At 34.6% G+C, this 25,431-nt stretch overlaps 3 protein-coding genes across 7 annotated transcripts; 1 reads left to right on the top strand and 2 right to left on the bottom strand.

The window, feature by feature from the left end:
* Positions 1-791: 791 nt before the first annotated feature.
* LOC105319381 (A disintegrin and metalloproteinase with thrombospondin motifs 5) lies at positions 792-13,822 on the bottom strand. 2 transcript variants are annotated; one of them, XM_011416902.4, is made up of 27 exons: positions 13,237-13,822; positions 12,998-13,120; positions 12,562-12,677; positions 12,069-12,309; positions 11,065-11,194; positions 10,775-10,938; positions 10,401-10,487; positions 10,128-10,231; positions 9,370-9,498; positions 8,423-8,539; positions 7,717-7,811; positions 7,522-7,601; positions 6,776-6,883; positions 6,465-6,622; positions 6,209-6,269; positions 5,768-5,903; positions 5,428-5,606; positions 5,202-5,319; positions 5,027-5,116; positions 4,763-4,926; positions 4,596-4,659; positions 4,348-4,467; positions 2,963-3,204; positions 2,700-2,799; positions 2,378-2,476; positions 1,760-1,847; positions 792-1,297 (listed from the first exon to the last, which is right to left on the bottom strand). In XM_011416902.4, the coding sequence occupies exons 2-27, from the start codon at positions 13,031-13,033 to the stop codon at positions 1,132-1,134; spliced, it is 3,192 nt and encodes a 1,063-aa protein (XP_011415204.3). In that variant the 5' UTR covers positions 13,034-13,120; positions 13,237-13,822; the 3' UTR covers positions 792-1,131. The 2 variants fall into 2 exon arrangements, with proteins under 2 accessions (XP_011415204.3, XP_011415206.3); XM_011416904.4 differs by having other exon boundaries at positions 1,795-1,847; positions 13,237-13,821.
* Positions 13,823-15,273: 1,451 nt separating this feature from the next.
* LOC105319378 (uncharacterized) lies at positions 15,274-24,101 on the top strand. 4 transcript variants are annotated; one of them, XM_011416898.4, is made up of 12 exons: positions 15,274-15,523; positions 15,755-15,887; positions 16,125-16,252; positions 16,519-16,606; positions 16,740-16,873; positions 17,807-17,891; positions 18,256-18,575; positions 21,910-21,991; positions 22,524-22,651; positions 22,973-23,569; positions 23,694-23,762; positions 23,895-24,101. In XM_011416898.4, the coding sequence occupies exons 1-12, from the start codon at positions 15,484-15,486 to the stop codon at positions 23,963-23,965; spliced, it is 1,875 nt and encodes a 624-aa protein (XP_011415200.3). In that variant the 5' UTR covers positions 15,274-15,483; the 3' UTR covers positions 23,966-24,101. The 4 variants fall into 4 exon arrangements, with proteins under 4 accessions (XP_011415200.3, XP_011415198.3, XP_011415201.3 ...); XM_011416896.4 differs by having other exon boundaries at positions 22,958-23,569; XM_011416897.4 differs by having other exon boundaries at positions 15,280-15,523; positions 22,967-23,569.
* LOC136273798 (uncharacterized) lies at positions 18,780-21,405 on the bottom strand. The gene has a single exon (XM_066079335.1). It carries the CDS (start codon positions 21,068-21,070, stop codon positions 18,860-18,862), a length of 2,211 nt encoding a protein of 736 aa, XP_065935407.1. The 5' UTR covers positions 21,071-21,405; the 3' UTR covers positions 18,780-18,859.
* Positions 24,102-25,431: the final 1,330 nt, after the last annotated feature.

The raw sequence follows: 25,431 nt of genomic DNA, 5'->3' as shown, positions 1-25,431 counted from the left end.
AAAATAAAGATGACGCAGTCGGCACATATAGACACAACTAACCTGTTTTCCTATAGCGTTTGTTTACTTATCTTTAGAACATGAATAAGTAAAATCCTCATAAAACTTATTTTATGTGGATTAACAAATTAAGGATATATCGCCCCCCCCCCCCCCCCGCACTTTCATAAACAATGGTACGCGCCTGCATGGACTGACTTACGAACAATGAATTCTATTTTATCGTGAACTAACTTATTGACCGTTTCACTCCAACGCTAGTAAGCATAACTATGGACGTTGAGGGCCATTCTATAAAACTGATATATCTATATCTTTGTCTTAAGTTCTTCACAAAGCGCATACCTTTTTGTATGTTCTGGTTTATTCTGTAGTTCTGTAATGATGTGTAAAAAAATGTTTTGAAAATACGATTTCTTTTTGTGTCCGTCTTTTGTCTGTTATATAACAGCAGTGTACTGTTAGTTGTTCATGCATTTTCCCTCACACTGGAACCTCCTCTTCCTTTCCTACTACTGTTTGTAAATAGAATGTCAACGCTCCTTGTGTGTTGTAGCATGCCGCACCATCAAAACAAAAATATGTCATGTTGTAAATTTTGAATTTACCGGGTGGCAGTAAATACAAAATTTACAACATGACAACTCGGTAGAGGTGAAAGTGAGTGTTCATGACCCCTAGTTACTTGTACCTTTCAACTTTGTATCCCTTTCTGTTCAGTTTTCTGCCAGGCAGAAAAATCTCTCATTCACAACAAGTAGAAGTATACATGTAGTATAAACATACATTAGTTAATTTAAAGTGGGTATTTTATTCTTAATAATTCAACAATAATCATACACTGGTGCTATAGACATACATATACACATACTTGTTTTCAAAAAAAAAATACACAACCTGAGCAGATTGTATCCGCAATATTTTTATTACAAGCACAAAACATACACTACACATTTAACATATCACTTGTAGCATAACAAAAAAAAGGCCCTACATTTAATGCTTTCAAATGATGACATGACAATTGAGAACAATCGAAAAAACATGCATAGATGTATAATAAATTATAGTTCTTGAAAATACAATATTACATTAGGCATAATCAATCCAATGGCGTTAAGACGTAATAAGTCAATCATAGTCTGGACAAATTTCTATATCGTAATCAGGATGCTGTTCTATGTACACCTGAATATCCTCTGTCGTGGTAAGATGACTACGACTGTCTCGTTTTGAGAAACCCTGGAAATTTCCAGATACCCTGCACTGCTTACCCTGCAAATCCCCGGATCTATACCTAAAAGGTGCACAATTTCATCAAATGAAATAGAGTTATCTCTCTTTGACCATATAGTTATGAAAAAATTAATACTTTCTTTAAAAAAAAAACTTTAATAAAATGTAAGTTCATTAATATGTGGCTGTTTAAAACTTAATCAGAATAACTGAAAAATGCAGTTTGGTTAAGGTAATGTTAACTTTCATGCATTGCATTATAAATTCAGGTGTTAGATAACAGTCAGGGTGAAATTCTATTCAAATACAAATAATATATCTAGCAACTAAATATCTAAAAAATGATAAGGTAAATAATAAGAATACTATGATAGTGATATTGAGAATGATGATATTAAATTACAAAAAACACAAATTCATCCTTTGTCTAAAATCAAGAAATAAACTAAAGAAAATAATGAAAGAGCTGGTTAAAGAAAAACAGAGTATTATTGGACAGGAATGGGTTAAAGAAAGTACGTACCAAGAAAACCATGCAAAGACAACAACCAAAATTACCAAAAAGAAACATCCCACTGCTATTCCAAGAATAAGCATCTTATTAAATTTGTCTGAAAAAATTAAAGACATGATTGAATTTCGAAGCTCATGCCTGAAAATAACAACTAAAAAAGGTTTTTGGTAAGATTTTTTTCTTGAACATAATAACGCTTAAAAATGATATATTTATATAGGCCATTTATATTTTGATAATTTTAATTTTCCCTAAATAACTACCTATAGCTGCAAATGAATAAAACATAAATCAATATTTGGCATGAAACAGCAGAAAGAAATATTTGCGTATGAAATTACGTCACAAGTTTCGATATGAATTGTTATAAACATTTTCTTTCATCTAGTGAAGGCAAGGTATTTTGAAGAATAGTCTTTTTATAGATCGATGTTTTTAATGACTCCTCATAATGAATTTGTACTGATCAGTTTAAGAACTATTCTGTAATGATTCTACTTTCAAGAGTTTATTGAAAATATTTTTTAAAAAACCCTTCATTTCACAATCATTCTAGACTTAATACAATTATGATGTGTATAAGATTGGCGTTGATTCTGATTTTTTGAACTCGGGTTATCAGCAGACCTTTGGGTTGTGTTGGTGGAGTTATGGTGGAGGCCGAGCCCGACGTTGTATCCTGTGGTTTAGGCGTGGTAGTAATTGTAACATCTCTTGTGCAAGCTTCTGCAATCAAACAGTTCATAAGATTCAAAAGATCGCGCACAATAATGAATTTGTTTTCTGTTGCTATTTGAATATCTCGTGATAAAATTTTAACCCTTATATTTCAAAACACTGTTTTCAATCTGCTATAATCTGTTGAATTTGGAAAAATTATCAAAATCCTATGAAATGAATACAGATTTATGAATTCATGTCATGATAGCTACTATCATATGTAGCATACCTAACGCATTGCAAAAGCTTCCAGTGTTGGGGAAAAGCTTTACATTGTCAACAGCAATCGTGCCATTGTCTGCGCTTTTCGTAACTCCTTTCAGTAAGATCTGAAATATAAAGAAAAAAGTTAGTTGTTCGCATCTAAAATCAATTCAAAGTCTTCTGCATCAAATATAACTCAATTAACTGTTCATGTGTACATGAAGACCAAACTGCCAATCAAATTAAACTAGCCTACGCTGACAGTGTACGTAAAACTGGCATATTCACCTTATCTGTTTCTAACGTGGAAATGCTAAATGCTGCACATGACAGAGTATTCATTTTAGGATTTGCAGTCCACCCGATGACGTCATCGGGTTTGCTTTCCCAGAATACTTTGATGTTGGAGCTTGTTCCGGTAATGTGATAGTTAAAGGCCAAGCACTGTGAGTGACTTGTACCTGTTATATTTCTTGTAAGAAGGGTTCCCTCTGTGTCCAATGAATCGCTGGCAATGTAAATAAAGGATTCTACAAAGAAAACATAAAAAAAAATCCATAGTTAAGACGTCATCTACATTTTGTGAAAAAAACACAAGAATAAAAGGGTAGGACATTTTAACGTAGCTCGCGGGTTTGCTGACGTCACAATAGGAATCGACGTAAAGAGTTGGCCATCATAGTAAACTCATAATTTTTTTTTTAAATGACAAATGAGATATTGAGAAGTATAAAAGAAAATATTCTAAAAAGCTTATATGCGGTTTATGGCTGTTTATGCAGAGATTTATAATATCAAGTGCTGAAAATTTAAAGACGCCACATACATTGTCACATTTTGTTCTATAAAGATAAAGAATGAGTGTGCGTTAGAACTCTTCCATTTAAAGTAATGTTTTAAAATGGAATGTATGCATTAACTTCGCTTTTTTTAAAAATTATAACTTCCGTAATCTGTACTACCGATTAAATTCTTAAATTTCTTTTGGCTTGAGATAACTGTTTTATTCGATTACTTACTTATAATGTCAGTAGTTGCCTGGCATTTTATTTTTGCATTGATTGACTCAGAGTTTCATAAAAACAAAAATAGCAATTTTCTGTATCTTTACAGCCTTACATTAATTGCATTTGATAACATTCACAATAATGTCTAATAAGCAATTACATGTTCTAAAATGTGTTAAACAGCTAGTCTTGCCAATAAATGAATTTCAATTTTGGTGTTCTAAGAAGTAAGGAAATGATGACGTCAGGCTAACGTCGTAATGAAAATATAAGGTTTTGAGAAATCTTTTAAATCTTTAAAGTTTTTTTGCCAAAAATTGGCCGAGAACACATACAGATATTTTTTTATGAATTGATTCATAATTATCTCCTCTGTTTTTGTGTTGAGTATGATTAATTTCGTCTGAATCGTTTAAAAGTTTGGAGCATAGTTTTGTAATGCGTTTCTCGGTTAAAATGTGCATTTTACTATATAATTCATTGAAATGGCGTTGCTTAATTTTATTAATGACACTGTATTTGAAACACGATAACATTATTACCGCGCAGACGAATCTTAAATAAATTTTAGAAATAAAACTATAAAACCTATGGATCACGTGGACAAATTTTCAAGGTAGGTTTTCTCACAAGCAGGTAAACCCGCGAGCTACCTTAAGTACTTGCCCCCAAAATCAGATTTGTCCGGTGGGTCGAGTATTTCTGTGGACCTGTACGAGGCTTTAGCAAAACCATTCATAGTGAGCCCACATCCCGTAGAGCCCTCAAAATCACAGTCGAAAATCACTGCAAACATGGATGTAAATGAATTAAGGACATGTTGTTTTTATTATTAAGATAATGGGAAAAAGACACAAGGAAAAGTATTTACACGATTTCTAAAAAAAAAAAAGAAGGAAAGGGGTCAAATTTACCTGGTTTAGATTCCGAGTATATGTAGTTTACACCAACATTGCCGTTGGCCTCATACTGAAACAACTGTAGATATTCATCCATATTAGTACCTGTCTATTTTTTTTTACTATGATTTATATCAAAAGTTAATAACAGGACTTCATGCATTATCATTGATGGTGGGTACCTTGATCTCACATGTTTCTTTCAGTGGTCCTTTAGCGTGAAGAAACTGTGTATGGAAGTAAAAGTGCCACTCGGTACCAGCGAACACTATTGGGTCATTTCTTGTATCAAACTTTCCGGAATACAGGCTGGCCAAAATTACCTTCCCTTGCTTGTCGTAAATTTCTATGGAACCAAAATACTTTTTCTTTAAATAAACAAAACTAAATTTCGTTGTGTTGATAGACAAATAAATCTCATCAAAAGAAAACAAAAGTCACGTTACCTAAATAGTTGCCGCCCATCTCTTTAAAAGGAAACCAAAATTGGATATTGAAGGCTCCAGTGGGGAGTGTAGCAACAGTAAGGCGGCCACCTGTTGAAAAAACAGAGTTTTAAAGTATTGCACTTCTAAAGTAGTCGTGACAGTTTAATAATAAAGGAAAAAATGTGTACTTCACCTTTGCTTTGTGTCTGAGTGAACACTTGCGATACCACAGTACAGGTAGAGTTATCTCCCCCACATACCCCACATTCGTCATACGTCATTCCGTTGTATTTATCGTCACATCCAAACCTCTTATAAAGTAAAATATCATTCATTTTCAACTAAATTCATTCTTTTGACATCGAACATAATGCCAGAATCAGTAAAACGCAAGTAAATAACCATTAGTGCATACATACCTGACATAGACCGTCTAAGCACATGTAGTAAGATCCGGAATTCCGGGGCCAGTTGTCTAGATCCCAGGGGTCAGATCCTCCAGTACATGCCACACCGTCCGGCATAAACCCGAATCTTGTAAAGTCTGGGGTGGTGTGCCCGGGGGCGGGGTCACAGGTCACCTCACATTGACCGTGGTCTTATTTGTAAAACAAATCTTAATTTTAGGTTTGTGTGTATCTTATATATATAAAAAATATATTTGAATACTTTAAATTTGTCATTTATTTATATTTCAAATAATTTTGAATAATTTTTCAGACACCATTAGGCTAAACTATCTTCATTAGTAGTGTGTACCTATATTGGAATACCTTGACCCCGTTTCGTTGTAGAGGTCAGGGTTGATCACATTGTTGTCCCTTAGTCTCTTACACGTCTCACTTGCCCGCTGATTTCTCAATGTTGCAAGGTCAGAGCTATCACTGGGACATGGCTGAGAACAAAAGAAGAAGAAATACGACGTTTTACTAACAAATATGTAACTTCGGTTTTACAAATCTGTAACATCGATTTTTTACCAATCATTTTTCACCAATAATCTGAAACTGTTACATCGATTGATCATCAAATATTTGTTGAATCGATTTTTTTTCAAATCTAGATAGAAAGAAATCGCTACTCCTGGTCAGTGATATGAAACTTATGATGTTGAATTGTGATATCTTAACAAATCACTGTTCTATGTATAGATTTATAGATAACAATGAAAGCACTGTCAAAAGATACTATATTAAATACCTCCTTATTGCACGCTTCAGCTTCGTATCCATCACCTTGACAACCCTCGAAATTGATGGGACTGAATAAGGAAGAACGTTTGTCAAGTTATCTATAATAGTTTTAGTAATAAAAAAAAGATATGCTTCTAGATTTTATATATACGTTGTTCGATGCTTATGTCATTTTCGGTAGACAGGGTTTACGGTCAACTCCACTCCCCTCCCCCTTTTAAAGGGTAGCAAAGTGGACCGAATTTCATTGACCACGTGCTTACGCTGGATTGTCACACTTCCGCTTCCGGTAGTTGATGCCCCGCCCACATGTTCTGGTACACCCAGTCCAGGGCCCCCATTGACTCCACCCACCTTCACGCTCCACCAGGTTGGTTAGTTTGGCGGTTGATGCATCCACACAGCCCATTTTAAAACAGATCTTCAAACAAATTAATTTTTATGTTGGTGAACATACATGTTCATTCGTTGTCTTTCTTAAATAATTGAAACCGTTCACTTAGATGCAAACTCTGATCAATGATTATCGTAATGTAAACGTAATTTTTCGATATTTGATAAAATGTAAACTTACTTTACTTTTATCACAGTACATGCCAAAAATGGACGTGCCTTCTCTAAACATTTGGCCGTAATTACTTTGAGCATGATTGTGATTGGCACATGAGTATAGCACACACACCTACAAGATAATCCAACAGTTTCAATCAAGTTGAAGAATTGTCTACAAAATTTGAGTGATAGTTAAAATATATAATAAGATGCGATTTTTTAAAAATTTGTTATTTTACAATATAAATTAAGTACTAGTAACTTGAATTTTTTTTATTTAAAAAAAATAACGTAAGAATCTTTCATTCTGATCTGCAGAAACCGACTATAAAAATTAAAATAAGTAAATTTTATCATTATTTCTTTTATTAGTCAAATTGTACCTAATGTTAAATCAAAATATCCATTTCATTACATTAAGTGCATTGTGAGTATCAACTAGTTTAGTAAATAGATCTGAAATTAATTTGTATCTTACTGAAATATACACACTTTATTTGTTAATTCAGAAGTTTGTTTAGCTTCCTTATAAAGATGGGATACAAAAATGACAATTCTTCAAAATTTACATATATTCACACAACCTCCTAGAAAAGATAACTTGTTTGAAAATTATCGATTACGTCCTTTCGAAGAAAATCATCCGAGGAGATTTTGATCTTATTAAAAAGGTAGTAAACGGATTGGTTAAATATAAATGCCAATTTTAAGCGAAGTAAGGATTTTTTTAAATTTAAGCTAAAATAGCAAATGTATAAATATTCATACATCCAATTTTGGATACTTCCGAAATCGATATCCAGAACCATACTTGAGTTCACATATCTGATCAGGCGAGTACTGCTGACCTGAAAAGAAGTGGGGTAAATCGATGTCTGAATCAAAACTCATATCAGAACTTATAAATCAAAGTCTATTAATTTTACGAATTTGTCAGAGAGAAATAACTTAATATCCGAATACCCGGTATACTGGGACTGATTGCGATATCAGCCAGGTTCTGTTGAACATCTCCGGAAGGAATATTTTCTTCCCAAAGGCAATTTTTCCCTCCTTTCCTTTATTGTAAAATTACAGATTGTTAGTAATTTTAAAACGACCGTAAACAATAACCGCACGCGTAATTTAATTGGATACTACTGTCTACATGGAAATATTCGCTCCCGTTTTATTTTCGTCCTTTTCGCCCTCGTTGTTAGCGGGCGAATTTAAGACTTGGCGAATTCTGATGTCTTCAATTATTTTTCTTTACACACAGCTGTGTCTTGGTGAATTCAAGACGGGGCGAAACTGTTTGCAAAATGGCGAAAAGGTAGAAGGGCGAATATTACACGGGGCGAAAATAACCCTGTACACAGTATTGTATCAACTAAGCACATGGTTGAATGAAGTTACGTACATGTTTGTTACTGACGGTCTTATGTGTCAGAAATATGCCAGTAGCTAACCTATTAAGTGATTTGTTCTTTCGAATACCAAAACTATATGTAAATTGAAGACAAGTTTGACATTCATTGAAAACAAAATGTCACGGCCGCCATTTGTTGAAATCTAGTTGTAAACAATGACGAAAATCATATGACGCGTTTTATCGAATGACATTGCGTCATTCTAGTCTGAGCAAAAACAACGTTACAGTATATCCCGCGCGGTTGGTTGTAAAACTCACTGCAATAGAGCGTCCATGTCGCTTTTACTACAGCTACTCCAACCAGTTCCGTATCCGCCCATCACACCAATGTTACTTCCGGTGCAGCCTCGGTCGGCATCGTGCATCATTCCCATACTACAACAAAATTCGTGAATTTATGAATAATATATAACCATTTCTAATAACGATTTGGATACTATAAAATATGCATGGTTTTTTTTTTATTTCATAACTAACTGTTTCAGAAATGCTCTCTGGTCGTATCCTCGTATTCTATTCTTTCAATGGTCGCGTAACATTTCACGCATAATTTAAACATAAATGTTGTTGTAAAACAATGAATAGACTGTCAATTGTCATTCTGCAATCAATTATTTTTCAATTTACGATGGACGTTTTAGGTTACAAAAATATATCTGCATAGTAACTAGATCATTTCAATGCAACCTGTCTAATACGAAATCACTCTGATAAATACGCGTGATTTCACAATGCCGTAAAGCCACGGTCGGTCTCGCTTCTCTCGGAGAAACGAGATTATATTTTCCCACACATACTTATGTACCAGTAAACCTTATTTCTGGATTAAAAAGTAAAGAAACCTTGAAGGGTGTCTAATTACATATATTGTATATATATAAACACATGCATGGAGGGTTTATAACATTCTACGCTGAAAGTTCAAGAAAACCACCTCTACATCCCAATCGAAAACCCTGCACCACTGTTCAAGAGATTACATGTATGTACGTACCCTTGTCGTTTCTGGTAAAGTGATCAGTGGAGAGTACAGTATAAACACAATATCGATGGAGAATTCAAATCAGTTCATATACACATAATGTTGTAATCTACATTGACAAGTCTGATGTGGAAACATGGTACATGTTAATAATTAGGATAATTATGATTCATTGCATACCGGTATTTATGTAAACAATATTAATTGTAAAGAAAATATTTACAGGTGTCCAATTTCATGCGCCGTGGCGGCAAAACTGGCGGCGCCTGTCGCCGTGTCTACGGCACAGTTGTAGGTCGGGTTACACACAGAGTTCTGGTAGGCCCGCCCCAGGACGTCCAGGTTGGTCAGACTTTGTAATAGAGGAAAGATTGATAGAAAATTGATACATAATCATAACTACACATCCAGGTCGGGGAGTCACTGCAATGAAGGACAGAGTAATAGAAAAATATGATTGTCTAAAAAAAATCGCCTAAAAAAAGGGCTTTAAAATAGGTTTACTGCATGTATGGTAAATATTTTTAGTTTCCAATGCAATTGCGATTACTTCCCATATTAACATAATAAAAGTGACATAAAATCGACGGTAGTTTTTTGAAACAACCTATGCATGATTTATTTCACGAAATTAAGTTTGCCAGTATAAATTAGCAAACAGCTGTAAACATCGTTTTGGGGTGGTAAACATAATTGGTTTTTAAGCCCTGTGTTGGTGCTCTTGTTGACTAAACAGTCTTGTCTTCCAGCAAATATTTCCTCTTTTTGTCATAATTATGTTATGTAATATATAAACATATGGAGGTATCTAACAAACAAGAATATTAAACATTTTTCAAGTCATACACTGTAACTATAGAAATAAGGAAAAAAAATGATGACGCACACGGGTTTATCTTTGTATTCGTGTACATATTCATTTACGTATATATTAACTGTGGAAAGCATGTTATAATGTGGTAAAACAGAACAGTCTCTTACCCGACATGCATATATCGTATATCGAATGCTCCATCATCCTTAGTAGCCACACAGAAAGTGGACAGCACGCTCCCTAGTAACGTTGCCGAGGAGTTGTACCAAGACTAGGAAATGGATGCGTTTTGTTTAATTAATTTTAAAAAAAATAATTAACTGATTTACCGAGAGATGAAAGAGATAATTAGAGATATACATGAATGAGATCATTTCTAAATGAGAGAGAGAGAGAGAGAGAGAGAGAGAGAGAGAGAGAGAGAGAGAGAGAGATCCTACAGGGTTCGTTTCATAGAAGTGAACTTTCTTCAGAACAAGTTGCACGTGGTACCCGAGCATATCGAACCTTGACCATTCCATCTGAACCTGTTGATATATTTTTTCATTGTCAGAGTTTTGGTCCACTTCATTACGCAATTAGTATCAATTATTCAGAGTCAAAAAGGATTGTTTTATATCAAGGTCTGACTCAATGAAAATCAATGAACATTACATCACAGTATCTTAACTGTCAATCTTTTCATTCCATTACAAAGGTATGCGATAAAACATACCGACACGTTAGAGCTCAACTTTTCAACAATTTATCCGATAGACATAAATCTTTTCTGTTATTAGATTTTTTGTACCAATTGTTTTAATGACAAACGTACGGCGTAATACTTGAGAAGAATGTGTTCCAGTCTCTTGGAGAAGTCTTTCACCAATATGGCCTGTGTGTAGGCAGCGTCCGTGTACACCGCCATCTCTATGGTGATGTTGTGTGACGTCACCGACCGTCTGCTTCTTTCGTGTTCTTGTAGCTTCTCTAAATTGGCTGAAGAATTGGTCATTGAAATGAACTAAAATCATGTTCATTATCTTTATTTGTCTTTGTTTTGTCAAATGTTTACCTCTAGACTCAATTTTTTGTACATTTATGTCTAAATATTTAAATAATTACCGTGTAAATGATTTGATGGAGAATCCCTTTCTTTTTGTCGCCCAACAAGCACCTGTATAGATCCTCGTTTTGAAGTTCCAGATAAAGAGTGTACATGAAGATCATTGTTACCAGCCTTTATAATCCCAATCTGAAATAACCAAAGTAATTTCTATAAAGTCGTTATGCGTTTATTGCTTCTAGGTATGTCTTTTGTGATGCCAAAATTGTGTTATTTAGGTCTAGTCCCTGCGGATAAATCCTCTAAATAGCTCTAAAAATAGGGAAAAAAAGTTATATGGGTGTGATAAATCTAACCTGACCTATTTGCACTGTAGTGTATGATAATTTTTAGATAAATCTTTTTTCAATTATCAGAATCAATTACATTGCACATTAATACTCCTAAAAAGTGTAAAATTACTTGGCATACAGAAGAATGCGTAAGAACCAATTTTTCTGGCATTAAAAATTCATCAAAGGATGAAAAATACTAGTGTGCACTGTATTCACAGATGACTGATCAAAATCATATTTTTAGTACAAAAAGTTAAAAACCAGGGTTGATAACATGGGATGAAATATCTTAAATTCAGCTCACTGGGCTTGAAATTGTTTTGATTCTTCTGTATTTTGACGAAATGCCTTCTACTTTGGCGGTTAATGAATGTTTGATTGAAAGTGCCATTAGAAAAAAAAATTAATCGCTATTTTCGCTTTTTTCTAAATTCGCTTTTACTCTCCGATAAAATAGATCATATTGACCACATAATTTTACTGTTTCTATTTGCATCCTCATTTTTTTAAAAATCTTTTTCAAATTAAGTTCGTAAAAGTAATTAAAAACCAATAGGTTAAATTATCACGAATAATACGTTGTTAATTTTTCAAAATGTAATTAAGTGTCTTGCTAGCAGATATTAAAACTGTAGGCTTTCAGCTTTGATATAATTCGTTATATGGTAAAATTGACAAAGAAAGAGAAGCAAAAGCTTTTCTGATAAAAGTTAATTAAGTTTACGTACGATTTGATCACAGATTGAAAAGGAGGCAATACCAGGATGTGACGTCACGGTTCCAGTAAGAAAGCAATCTGGATGATCTTTTGTCCATCGAACACTTGTCTCATCCGTTTGAGAAAGTATTTCGGCCGATGGGTGTAAAATCTGTCGTGGAGTACTCAGCTGTATACTGAAGTTTTCCCCTCTGTATCCAAACTGTACCTCAAGTGTTAACAACTCACCCTTCGCTATTCCTCGTTTGAACCTATTTATCATAATATGGGAGATCAATCGAATGCACTATACTTTGTCACAAAACAGTACATATTTTCAGGAAATTCAACCCTCAACATATTATATAATTTTTGTTTCTAATTTTATGTATAAACTTAAGAAACAGTTACTTATAGTATAATAAATGTTGTTAAACACAATTTTAATTTCGTTTTTATAATACATGTATTAGTTATACCTTCATGTTAAACACATAGAGAAACTTTGATTATTTCATGTATACCTGATATCATTGTTGCTGAACAAAAGGTTTGTCGACTCTATGTCGGTCAGTCCTTGGCGTTCCATTTTGTTCCTTAAGAAATTCGAACCAGTGTGTCCCGCCGACAAACACGAAAGCTGCGTTATAAGAAATAGGATAGTACCTAGGATGTCTCTCAGTACTTTCAAATTCATTTTTATCACGAATTTAAGTTTTTATTTAAAACTCCTGATAATGACGTCATTTAAAGCTGTGACGTAAAAAAAACTACGCCAAAAGAAATGCAGAAAGTAAGAATATTGGAGTAATTTTTACTTGAATATTCAAAGTTCAAATTCGATTGTTCTTTAAAACCGAACAAATGATAAAAGAGAGAGAGATATGAGCATTATTTTCAAATTCATATCAATCGATTAACACGTAATAAATACCATTGATAAATAAGATTTATACTTACGAAAATCGATAACCATAGAAATGATTTAATATCCATTTATGAAATCGTCTGTGAATTATCTCCTCCCAAACTTATAGATTGTCATAGTTATATTCCAACGTCTACTTCAAGTTCCGAATATACCTTAAATAGCGATTGAAAAAAATTTGACATTTGAATATATAATTATCGATGAATACGGTATTGATTTAAGGCACGCCTTCTTTTTTCACTCATACAGGTAGATAACTTGAACTCACCTTTAGGAAGTTTTTGATTAGAAACCGCAGGATTCAATCCACGATTTTCAGATCAAATAGACAGACAGCAACCAGAGGCTGCGATGGCATTACTTCTGGTAAAACCATCATCTACAAACCATATTATCGGTATGAACACACACTGATACACACACGTGGTAAACTGTAAACAAGTCAACACAACAGTTCTCCCTACATGTCACTGTATTGCTAATCTTCCTGTTATCACCGCATGCATAAAGCGAAGCTTAATTAAATTTCATTTTTTGACAACCGACGGCAAAAATACAAAATTCATTGCGAAAGTTCAGTCCCGTAGATGTCGTGCGGATACGTAATTTAGAAACACACACGTACGGCCATTAAAATCTCAACAGTCGGCTTTTTTCCTCCTTTTATAGCATCCCATCGCGGGGATAGGTTTAAAGTACCCTTTGTTAACTCACCCAGGACGAACGGACACGCATGCATGTAGGTATTATGGCGATATTGTCTTTAAATATTCGGAATAATTAGAGTTTCAGTTTACGTAAAGTCATTGACAGCTCGCCATGTGATCGCTGACTTCTCAATGAACTCTAACCTCGGCGGCTTGAGAGTGCGAACGGAAAACGATGGATGGAAGATAAAAATTTTCTCCCACTCCGCCGCAATAAATCTTGTTAATTTGATGCTTAAATTAAGCCGTCTGTCTTTGTCCGTGTAGAATTGGTCAGTTTGTGAAATCATGCAAAGCAGTTGATTTGTTTCTGTTCAAACGCGTAGAGGGACGCCCTATGCATCTAATTTGGTTCTGTTTTGTTTTCTATGCAACAGAGTCTGTGTTGCGGTATCCTAGCTATAAAGACGTTACTAAATTATTAAGGAACATTTTACTTATTCTCTTTTTCATGCTATCTTCAAGTGCAATATATTTCGTGCATAAATGAACCTTAAAGTTAAAATGATATTAAACCGGAGGTTTTCCCTTTTATAAGGAAGTTTATTCATTCCATCACATGTGGTAAAGTGCAGTTGACGTATTCTAACATATATTTAGTTACACGTAGCAAAGGAAATGTTGTTGTATTTCATCTCAGATCAAAGCTGTAGATATAGGATTATTTTCCTTGTTGGTCCGAGATTTATAGGCGATGTCAAAAGCAAAACATTCACGTTTTTTTTCCTACATTTTGGTATGTCATTCCTTCTTCAATTACATGACTTGTTCATATTTTGGGTGGGATAGGGTATAGAAGGGACGATAAAGATCTCTCCAGCCTATGTATAGTTTGGTAGTATTGATCTAAATATCCTGCATTGATAACCGGTTTTACAAGCAGAGCAGCATAATATGATCATACATGTACATGTATGGTAGGTGGGCGAACAGTATACATACTTGTTGAACTTAAAGTATTTCATCCTGTCACGTGATTACTGATCGATAAATTACATGCACTGACATTTTCATGTACACATGCTCATATGACCTGCATGGAAGGTACCCTGTCAATTGTTCAGGTCTTTCCGGTAGAGCTTGTCGGAAAGACCCCAGGAACTGCGATTGGGTACCCTGAAAGCTGCCGGGATACTTAATGATTATCCCATTTTGATGCAGGCTTTTACATCCGATAATATAATCCTTATGAAAGGTCGTTATAACGTATCCAAAAAAAAAGATAACAGCGCTTATCTCTATGAAAAATTGTTCAATATTGATGTTGTCTGTTAGAGTTTCCGAAATAAGTCCATATTTGTGCAGACTTTACAAGCGTCTCTAGGCAGCAGAATTCAACAAAGTCTAGCAGTAAAGGATCCCAAAGGGGCTTTTTTACGGTTGCCGGACAAAGAGTACTTATCGGGACGCATAATTTCATCAGCTAAATTGGTGCGCTAAGTGGTAAATCATCCACAGTGTCATTTTGTCCCTTATACTGAATATAAATAAAAATTAATTGTATACGATACGTCACACTTTCAAACTCTCGAGCTTTGAGCTAAGTCTCTATAGGCAAACTCGAGAGACTCGAGAACTCTTTGCGTCTTAATTCTTGGTGTGTGTGGTGGTTATTTTTTAATTTGTTACAATTGAAGAGAATGAGACAATTTTTTGAAAGAGTTTGGCCAGATATAATTGACTGATGGCGCATGATAAGACCAAGTACGCACTTCCACTCGATGTCGCCCCGGAAGTGAGTTAATCATCACCAAACATTTTACTGTAGTAAAATAACCTTTTTTTCTGTATGGTATTGCGCTTCAAGGATGGCTTGGACTTTGTCATTGCTTTATCTTTTTGTACTTGGTAAGAATTTCACTTTTTCTGATCCCATTTGCAGTTATAGAATAGACGAAATGCTTCCGACATGGACGAGAGGCAATTTTCCATTTAACAAACATCACTGATCTTAATATTTTTTCCCCATAATTATTCATTTTTATTGACCTAATCATATAATAAACAATATTTTATCACATCCATGTTTATTGATTTTATTTCCCCACGAAATAAACCCCTGGTAAATGCATGTTACAGGTGTGTGTGTACTGGAGACAAATGCCCAGCCATGGCTTTGTCCCACGGCAGGGAACTGTGCTCAATCGTTGGGGGAAGAATTCAACGAAACACTAGCACAAATAGATGATTCTTACGTCATAGAGTTCTGTCTGTGAGTATGAACTCTAAATTTTTATGATATATATATATAAAGAATTATCCTGAATTTCTTATAGTAAAATATTGAAATAATTGTCAAACTATAATATTTTTATCTTAGTCGCACAAAGTTAACAGTAAACTATTAAATTTATTGTACGAAATACGTGTAGTATTAATGCTAAACTGAATTATTAATAAATTTTGCACTAAATTCCTGTCTGATTTTTTTTTGCATCGGTGCCAACAGGAAGAAAAAGGATTTCCAAACATCATGTTTGAATGAGGCCGTAGTTGATTGCGAATGGGCTGGAGACGAAGAGGAGTACTACAGACTACGAAGCGTCCAGAGAAATACGCAAGGAAAATGTTCCGAACGTAAGAGCGAACGAATTAGGTATTCTTTGTGTAGGAAGATGTGATTGCGACATCCAGTTATTCATCATCATCATCATCATCATCATCATCATCATCATGGCAGTCTAAAATGTTGAAGGCGTTTAGATTTTATTCATTTGGCGGTGGGGGGGGGGGGGTGAGCGGAAAGGAGGGGGGGGGGGGGGTGTTGTTAAGTTGATTTTCATCTAATATTGCTAATGTTGATGTATGTACCCATTGATATTATGCTAAATCTTTATTTACAGTTTGTCCAGTAATGGAGGATCTTCAGTTGTGTCCATCCCATGTAAACAATGTTTTGTTTTTCGAGAAGAAATTTCACCAATTTTGCAAGTTAGTTTTCTTTCAACTGTAGATAAAGTTTTTGTAATGTTTGTTACATTCACTCACGCGTGGTCGTATTAAGATTTTCTTCAACTAAAAATACACTAAAGACCTGCTTACGTTTCCTTTCCTTTCGGCACAGTTCTTACAAAGAAAGCCTGGATTGCAAAACCACTGCCCTGTCCGGGGGCTCACAATGTAGCTTTGGAGAGAAACTGTTCTCACGTGGGTTTGATGACGACACAATCCGCGTGTTCGAATATATTTGTGAATCCGGTGAGGATGGCATGCAGCTAATTTTTTAGTAAAGGTTTGAAATAAAACGTCCAAATATGTTCAGTGGTGGCATTTATGTCATAAAATTGGGGAATGGATAAAAATTATTATTCTTACAATTTATGTGTTGAAGTATATAAATAAGATTGTTATTATAAATAGAAAAAACTTATTTATTATTTAATAAGCATTTTAGCTACTTTTAGCTACTCATTGAAACATAATTTTTTGCTGATTGTTGGTGATTCAGCATACAATGTGTTGCAAATATTCATCTTTTTTTTATTGAAAAAATTGTTTTACCGAACTTATGATATCCTTTTTTTATTTTACCAAACTATTTATATTAATAAAGAAATTTACGACTCGTGCAATTCTCAATACAGCAAATGTGGGTCTGGGATCTTAGATGTTTTAAAAAAAAAATCTCAATTTACTTATTTTATTACCTAAGGGAGATATGGGCTATAAACTTAAATATAAAATATTAGGGCTAAAATTCCCATTTCTTTCTTTTTGCGCGGTAAAATATTTATTACTGATACATTTACAAATTATTCGCACGTATTAAGGTAACGAAACTCAAACTGTTTTATATATGAAGCATGCGCATTAGTCCGTTTCATTGTGGAAAATTAGAGATTCATTGTCCAAAACGAAAAAAAAAACTTTTTATATTTTTTTTATCAGTAAATCTAAATAACATCAGTTCAACCAATAAGTATGTAATAGACATTTTACATCCTGTATGAACACGTATGTGGGACGCGGTCAAATTACTAAAGTTCATAACTTGATAAAATTGAAAAACAATTTTTAAAAAGGTTACTTTCTTATATTAATTACTTTAATCGTTACCATGATTTTTGCTCTAAGCCTGTATGTGTCTCTAGCCGGTATGTTTCACTTCATTGTGCACTTTTTTCCCGCCAGGATGCGCTGACATTGACACCGCGTGGGATGTCCTGGAGCGATGTACGACCACACACAACCTGAACCTAGCGGGATCACAGTGCAAGTACTGTGTCAAATTATAAAAAATGATTCATAAGGAAATCAATATTTAGTACACAATCATTGCTTAGAATTTTGATTAACAACTCTAGGATTGAATTTTTGTACATGCGTGTAAAATTCTGCAAACGTTTAAGGGTGCCTTCTGAAAACATAAGTAAAATTAAGTTCTGATATTAAGAAAATAATATTCTAACATTATACATGTTTGCTTTTATTGTTAAATTAAAAAAGAATGTTATCAAGTCTAGTTTGAGAGGATAATTATGCAAAGTGGGAATTCAAATAAATAATGAAATACTAGTATGTAATCTTTGATGCTTGTATTTTTTAACTGTGTATAATCTTTTGCATATTGATTTACTTAGGACATACCAAGACCTGGAATTATGCTTATCAACGAGTCAAACATGTCCTCAGATTCACATGATGGCGCGTTATTTTGCGAGGAATTATACAGATTACGTGATGAAATGCCCTCTTCCTATGCCCGTCATGAAAACTACAACAAGCAGTGAACAGGAGACAGAAGAATTAGACCCCGTACTAACAGACGACACACCAATGCCCGAACTAACAGACGACACAACATTTTCGAAATTGGAGGGAAATTCGAAACCAAATCAGGACCCCATAGAAGAAACAAAAGAAATGGTAACAAAAGAATTATCCACTACCACTGTTAAGGGTAAGATTTTTTTTTTAAATTCTTGTAAGTTTAAAACCACGATCGAAGTGTAAAATGACAAAGGAACAGAAAACCCATTGTCTGGCGTACCGATACTGAATTGATCACCAACCCAAGCAAAACAACGAAGGAAGACACAACACCGGTTTAATTTCCATTTATATGGATTTGTTGGATATATTTAAAAAACAATCATTTAAAACAGAATGACCAGGATCATAATCCAGCAATATGATAATCGCCAGTCTTGCAATGTTTCATTTTAATTACCTGAGCATCAATTATCAGGGGGTAATGTTATCTTTTGGCATGTCGTACACATAAATAAAGTTTCCGTACATTTGTTCCCAGACTTGTAAGAACTCGCCACTATCATGATCAATGGCGAGGAGTTGGGGACCGGACATGACGTCACCACGAGTTACGATGAGAGTCAGAAGATGACCGTCTGCGGTTATCTGGTGAATGTTCTGAGATTTATACCCGGCAACGTACACAACTCGATCCCCGCGATCAAGGGCTACGCCGTATGGACAGACCAAATCACCATGGCAATATTTAAAAACTTCCCGGCCCATGGTAGATACACAGTGAAGAGAACTATCGCTCTCAACAGTGTAATAAAGTCTGTCTTTGGCAGAAAGACACACGCAGAGAATATCGGAACCGGAAATAGGAATTGTACGAACTGATGTTCCGTTAAATAACTTCACTTCAGAATCGCAAACGACCACCATTTTATTGTCCACACTGCGAATTTGGTGGCAGTGCCCCCGAATTTTCATATCTTTCGCCATTGAGAAATCAGTGTTATCAATGAACTGAATAATCTGTTCCTCTGGTAAAGTAAGAGCTGATTCAAGTTTTGAAAGTACCGCAATTCCACCGGGCTTGCTTTGTAGCCGAATTTCTTTTTCAATTGTTCCTTTAGATGAGTATACAAACAAACGCGAGTTGCTTTCGTGACTGGTTATCAACATTATTCTTCCCTCTGGTAAGAAAGCAGCATCGATGACTTTCAGTTTGTTAACATAAATCGTTTTAGAAAGATCTGCTTCTTTTACCCCAATAAGATCACTTGTTGATAGAGATAGCTGTAAGAAATCTGATTCTAAGCTCGATCCTTTCGATACGTTTTGTTCCAGATAGCTTTCATTTAAATCCATTGTTTTACTGGTAGAAGAAGCGTCCATCTTTTTACTGCTAGAGGATGCGTTGAAATCTATTCTTCTGTTACATGGTGATAGATCGAGGTCAACGGACCGGAATGACGTCACTGGCGAGGAACGACGTGACGCTAGCGGGGTTGACGTTACGAATGACGTATACGGAGTCTCAATGTTTGGATATGGCGTTGTGGTGATCGAGACATCTGCGAGTGTCGTCAGATAGTGCTTAAAATTGGTAGCAGGAGAACTCAGAGCGAAACGGAATTCAATGCGTTTCATGGTAGCTTTCTGTTTATGTATGTGGTCATCATGTTCATTGATTTGGTGTTTCAATTTAACCATTTCTAAAAAGAGCTTATAGTCACTCCCATACTTAACGCAGGTTTGTAAAACCTTCTGGCAGTTGCTGATCGCTTTCTCGCGATATTGAAGATGTTCGACTTGTTCGTTCATATCCGACAGATTTTCTTTGTAAATGACATCCACACTCTTCTTGCACCGTTGTTCCAGTTCGTCAATATGTTGGTTTACTTCCTGTCTAAATTTAGCAATATCGTTCTCAATGCGGTGATGCTGCTGGGTGAAATCGCTGATGTTTTTCTGTCGATCTTTGACTATTTGCGTGATTTCACAGTTTGCTTGCTTTAGTTGGTTGGTAATGTACGCGATCTCACCACTGTTGCGTATACCTTCAGCCATGTCTTCGACAGGAAAAACAGAAGTGCACTGCTTGTGACTCGTTGTAACGCATATGATGCAACAAAGTGCATCGTGATGCTTGCAAAACATCTCGATCCGTTTATCACGGTGCTGGACGCAATATTCATCTTCAGTAAAACGCACTAGGGTGGGTTCATCTTCAAGGTCTTTTACATTGAACATCCTATGATTCTTTAGAGCTTTGTTCGTCTTGTGGTATTTCGAGCAGGTTTGGCATAAGGCTTCTTGGCATTCGCTACACCAAGACTCGGCCTTGATCATATCCCCGCGAGATTTGCATCCGTCACAACTTTCCGACCTCTTCTGCAACTTTTGCTTTTCAATTAAGGTGTTGATCATAGCGTTATCTGGCAATGCCCTGGCCCATTGTTTTGGATCTGTCTCGGAACACGTCACAAAAGTCTTGCAAACTGGACAGTTAAATCCATTTTTGTCTGTCGACGAGCGGTTACTATGATGAAATGCTTTTTGCATCGATTGGATGTAGATGTCTATGCATGGTTCACAAACTGTATGCAGGCACGGTAGATACTTTGGACGAGTGTAATTTTCGAAACACACCGGACATTGCGTTACGGTGGTTTTCTCTCTTCGGCTACCGTCCATGTCTGTTACACGCCCAAACTTTCGATGGAAAATGACAGGTTTCACCGTGTCAACTCGTCAAAAATTCGTTTTCTGTTCCTTTTGTTATTTTTTTTTACTTGCTGATCGGGGTTTTGTATTTCTCATTAAAATGTTTGTTTGAAGTGAATCGACGCAGTGAATTGGTTATCTATTGTATGTTAAACACTTTAAAAGGCCAACGTTTATTGATAGAATGATAACAAGTTCACTTATTTTATTAACTCATGTTTTTCCATTTTGTTTATTTTCTCATTGTTAAATTTCAATGTCTTTTTTTTCTACTTTTGTAGTATGTTTGATTTCACCACCTTCTTATTAACATTCAATGCATGTTAGCTTTTAAATTCTTTTTCATTGTGTCGCTAACTCAATGCATATTCTATTGCTTTTAGTCCCATTTCCGTCCTTTTTTCTCCACCACAATAACTTCGCCTTACATTTAAGGCTCTAAACTATTTTGTACTCTCCATAACATCCATTTCTACTCTCTAACTATAAACATGGCTAGTTCCTGTGAATTCTGTACATATCTCAGATACCGACCCGCAAACGCTTGAACAAATATTGTTCAAGAAACCGCGATTTTTCTTTCTCGCGAACTGTGATCTTTGGGGTAAGTCGCTCTTAACATTTTTCTTATCTAATTGATCAATTGTTGACTTTGTTTTCTTTGCAAGCTAAAGCACATTGTTCTTTTAATATGCATTTAAAGATCATTGAACTTTAATTTCTGTTGATATGGCTTTTTAGTCTATTGCTCCGAAAGATTTCATGTTAAATTCCCATTTCATAAACAAATTTTGAAAAATTCGTTTTAGTGACAGACGGCGGAACAGTTTCTACTTTGGATGTCTGTCTGTCGACGTTGCAGTCCCTGGGGCCAATCTCCATTACAGACAGGTAAAACCAACCGGCAACAAGCAACACACTTATGTAAAATAAGCAATACAACCCCCACCCCCCCCCCCCCCAAAAAAAAAATTGAAAATAAATATAATTTATGTAACGTATCATACACCCCCCTCCCCTCGAAAAAAAAAATATAATTTACTGTAAAGTATTATATTCAGTGTGTATGATTTTTTTAGCATTTCAACATGTTGGCGTAAATTTGATTTAGTGCGTTTCTGAATCTATATATTCGTATATATGCATAACATTTGGCAAAGTACTTGAATAAAGATGAGTTCTACCAAAAAAGCAAAAAAAAAATCACAGTCAAACAAAATACATGTATATTTGCAATATGCCAGTATTTCTGTGCTTGCTAAACGGCATAACGATTTCTCAAAAAAGATTCAGATATCTTTTTTTTTACAGTTTTATTTTGGTTTCTTAAAGAAGTTTCAAATAGTATTCTGTTTTATTGTATCTGTTTCAAATAGTATTCAGTTTTATTTTTATGTCCTGTAACTCCGTTTATTTTTGCCAGTGCTTACTGTGACAGTGTACTTTGCCTGGTCGGTCAGGGCGTCCAATTCGACGACGTCTCTTTAATGGAATTGGAAGATGTTCTTGAGCAAAAATTGTTAGAACGTTGGAATTCGTGCGGCAGCGCTGGTATTCTATAGTACTACATGTACTTACAGTATATAAATCTGAAGTTACTGACAATTACTCGCAAGGCACGATTGTGACTATGAATAATTTTATAATACATAGTATAATTGTTATAATTATGAGCTAATGGAATGCAATATTTCTTAACATCCATTAATTTTACATAACATATCTTTTTAGTCAAATTAATTTGAATAACAAAAAATTCTTTTACTTTTTTTTAATCTTAATATAATTTTTAAAAACAGATCTTGGCTGCTTTAATAAAAATATTTATAGAAGCTTTTATCCTCACTATTAAAACAGACAACTTAGTTACAGCTGATGTATCAGACACAACAACAGATAAACCAACTCACGACGTCAAAGAAATGGCAACAGAAACAAGAGACAACACAGCTCAAGATGTAACCGACTCAGCAATAACAACAAACAAGCCGGCCCGAGTGACAACATCGATAATTACAAAAACAACAAATATACCGACTCCATTTGAAACTGACATGAAAACAGAACTGACAACGGCAATTTACAAAGCAGAAGATACACAAGCATTAGAAACCTCGCGGGGAGCGATATCTGGCGACAAAACGGGTTCCACTTCTGCACTGAAGACAACAACGAAGTATGCCGCAAAGACGGACACTTCGCAGCCTACTAACCTTCAAACAAAGCAACTTCCGGCGACATTTTCTAAGACAGAAAATATTGATACGTCTGTTGGAAAGCTTTTTGATGACGAAAACAAAGGGTTCATCGTCATCGATAAGCTTCAAACCATTTATCCTTCAACGAGCGATCGTAATGACAGATACTCAACTAATACCCTGTCTTATCTATTGACTTCTATAACACCTCTCGGTTTTTCGTCAGTTTCTTCTATTCAGTCTAACTCGGCAGCTACTTCGAACTCAAATGGTATGTGCATGATACGTTATTTTAATTGCATTAACAGTGTATCAAAAAATCTTTCCTTATCAATATGCAGCTTGCAGATTTGTAAACATATACATATGCGACTATTTAAAATCTTTTTTTTTAGAAAAAGATGTTGAACCCGCACCCGAAAATGCCGGGGCCAATACAGATAGCAGGGAAAATCTCGAAAATGGTAAGTCATCAACATAATCTATATCAGAATGTTTCTTCTTTACATACATTTCGATATTTATTTTTTTTACGAAATTCAAAGAATTATTTGAATATATGTGCTAAATATAGTTACGTGTTATATTTTTTTCAGTGGCTTCCAGACAAAATATGGCTTTCTTTCCTATTTGCATAGTATTTGTATGTACCAGGAATTATCTTTAAGTTAATTAGTTACAGCAGTGTGATTTATGAAATATATGTGATCAAATATATCTGTACCTCTGAAAGGTGATATGCTGTGATATTTTGCTATTAAATATTTGTAATTGATGAATAAATGGTTAAACAAAATAATAAATTCGGTTTTTTATTTTTTTATTTTTTTTTAAAAGAATAACATATTGGTTTACAAACATGAAGTCGGTATGGCATCGCATGGAATTCAATCGCTACATAAAAATATATCATGTAAAATCATCATGTTGATAACAAACACTTAAAGATGCAAGATTGTCAACAAATTAACCAATGCATTATATCACCCTATAAAATTATAAAATATGATTTACTTAGCTAAAATCAATAATTAAAAAAGAATAAATCCAAAATATTCACCTTTAAATATGGATATTTTTTTTCTCTAATTTTATATAGAGGTCTTCTTTTAAAGGAGATCAAAACAGTAAAAAAAAAAAACGGCTAAAAAAACGGCACGACAATCGAACCATTGATACAAATCTTAGTGGTGACAACCAAAGCTATCTTTTTGAGGAATATCCAAAACCAAGATGTCCTTTTTCATTATTACATAGAGATACAACAACGCTTTAAGGGAGATGTGCGGCTATCTTGTACAATGGAGAATAAAAATGTAAAAAAAAATTGAATTGGCTTGTTCCTGCCCAAAACTGTTGTCTAATGATGAAAAAGCAATGAATATAGGGTTTTACATGTTATTTTTTACGCAAATTACGACTACCACGGTATCTGGGCTGTCAGAGAAGAGATAGGGGAAAGGCTTACCAAAAATTGACATAGTCCAGATCTAGCAAATGAAAGGTGCCTATACATGTAGGTTCACGAAATTCACGATATAAGTTCGTTTAATGATGCTTAATAACAATAGCTTTGTTTGATAGGGTGAATCGGGGTTAACTTTGCGTTACACACAATGAAAAATCAATTTTAAACTGTCATTTTCTATGAAATATTTAGAAATTAAGTAACAAATCTCGTAGTTTTGCCTATTTTTGACTAATAAAACATTTTTAGAATGCCTACAGTCTCTCCAGAACGGCATTAAGCACCTAGACCTAAAAAGTATCCTTGCTAAGTCTTTCTTTAAATAATTTAAGATAGCTTCAAAAACAAACAAAAAAGGATGGTGAGAACGTATATATGATATAAAACTTATCAACAATTATTGATTTTTATCCACATATTTTTATGGTAAATTATACCAAACCCCTTTTGTTGTTTCAGTATTTGTGAGAATATTTTTCTCTATTCCTATATACCCCACCCCCACCCCCTCTTTGTGGTCCCTTTTTTCTCTAGGGTATCATGGTTTGATCAAACTTTAATCTACTTTTACACAGGTTTCTGTTTTTTGGACTGAATGCTTTTCCAAAAGATTTTTCTTCCAATGTGAAAATTTGACCCCCCCCCCCTTCAATGAGGCCCCATCA

This window comes from Magallana gigas, chromosome 3 (genome assembly GCF_963853765.1).
Source record: "Magallana gigas chromosome 3, xbMagGiga1.1, whole genome shotgun sequence".
Lineage (NCBI taxonomy): Eukaryota > Metazoa > Mollusca > Bivalvia > Ostreida > Ostreidae > Magallana > Magallana gigas.
Note: the sequence above shows the minus strand (reverse complement) of the source record. Positions and strands in the feature narration are given on the sequence as shown.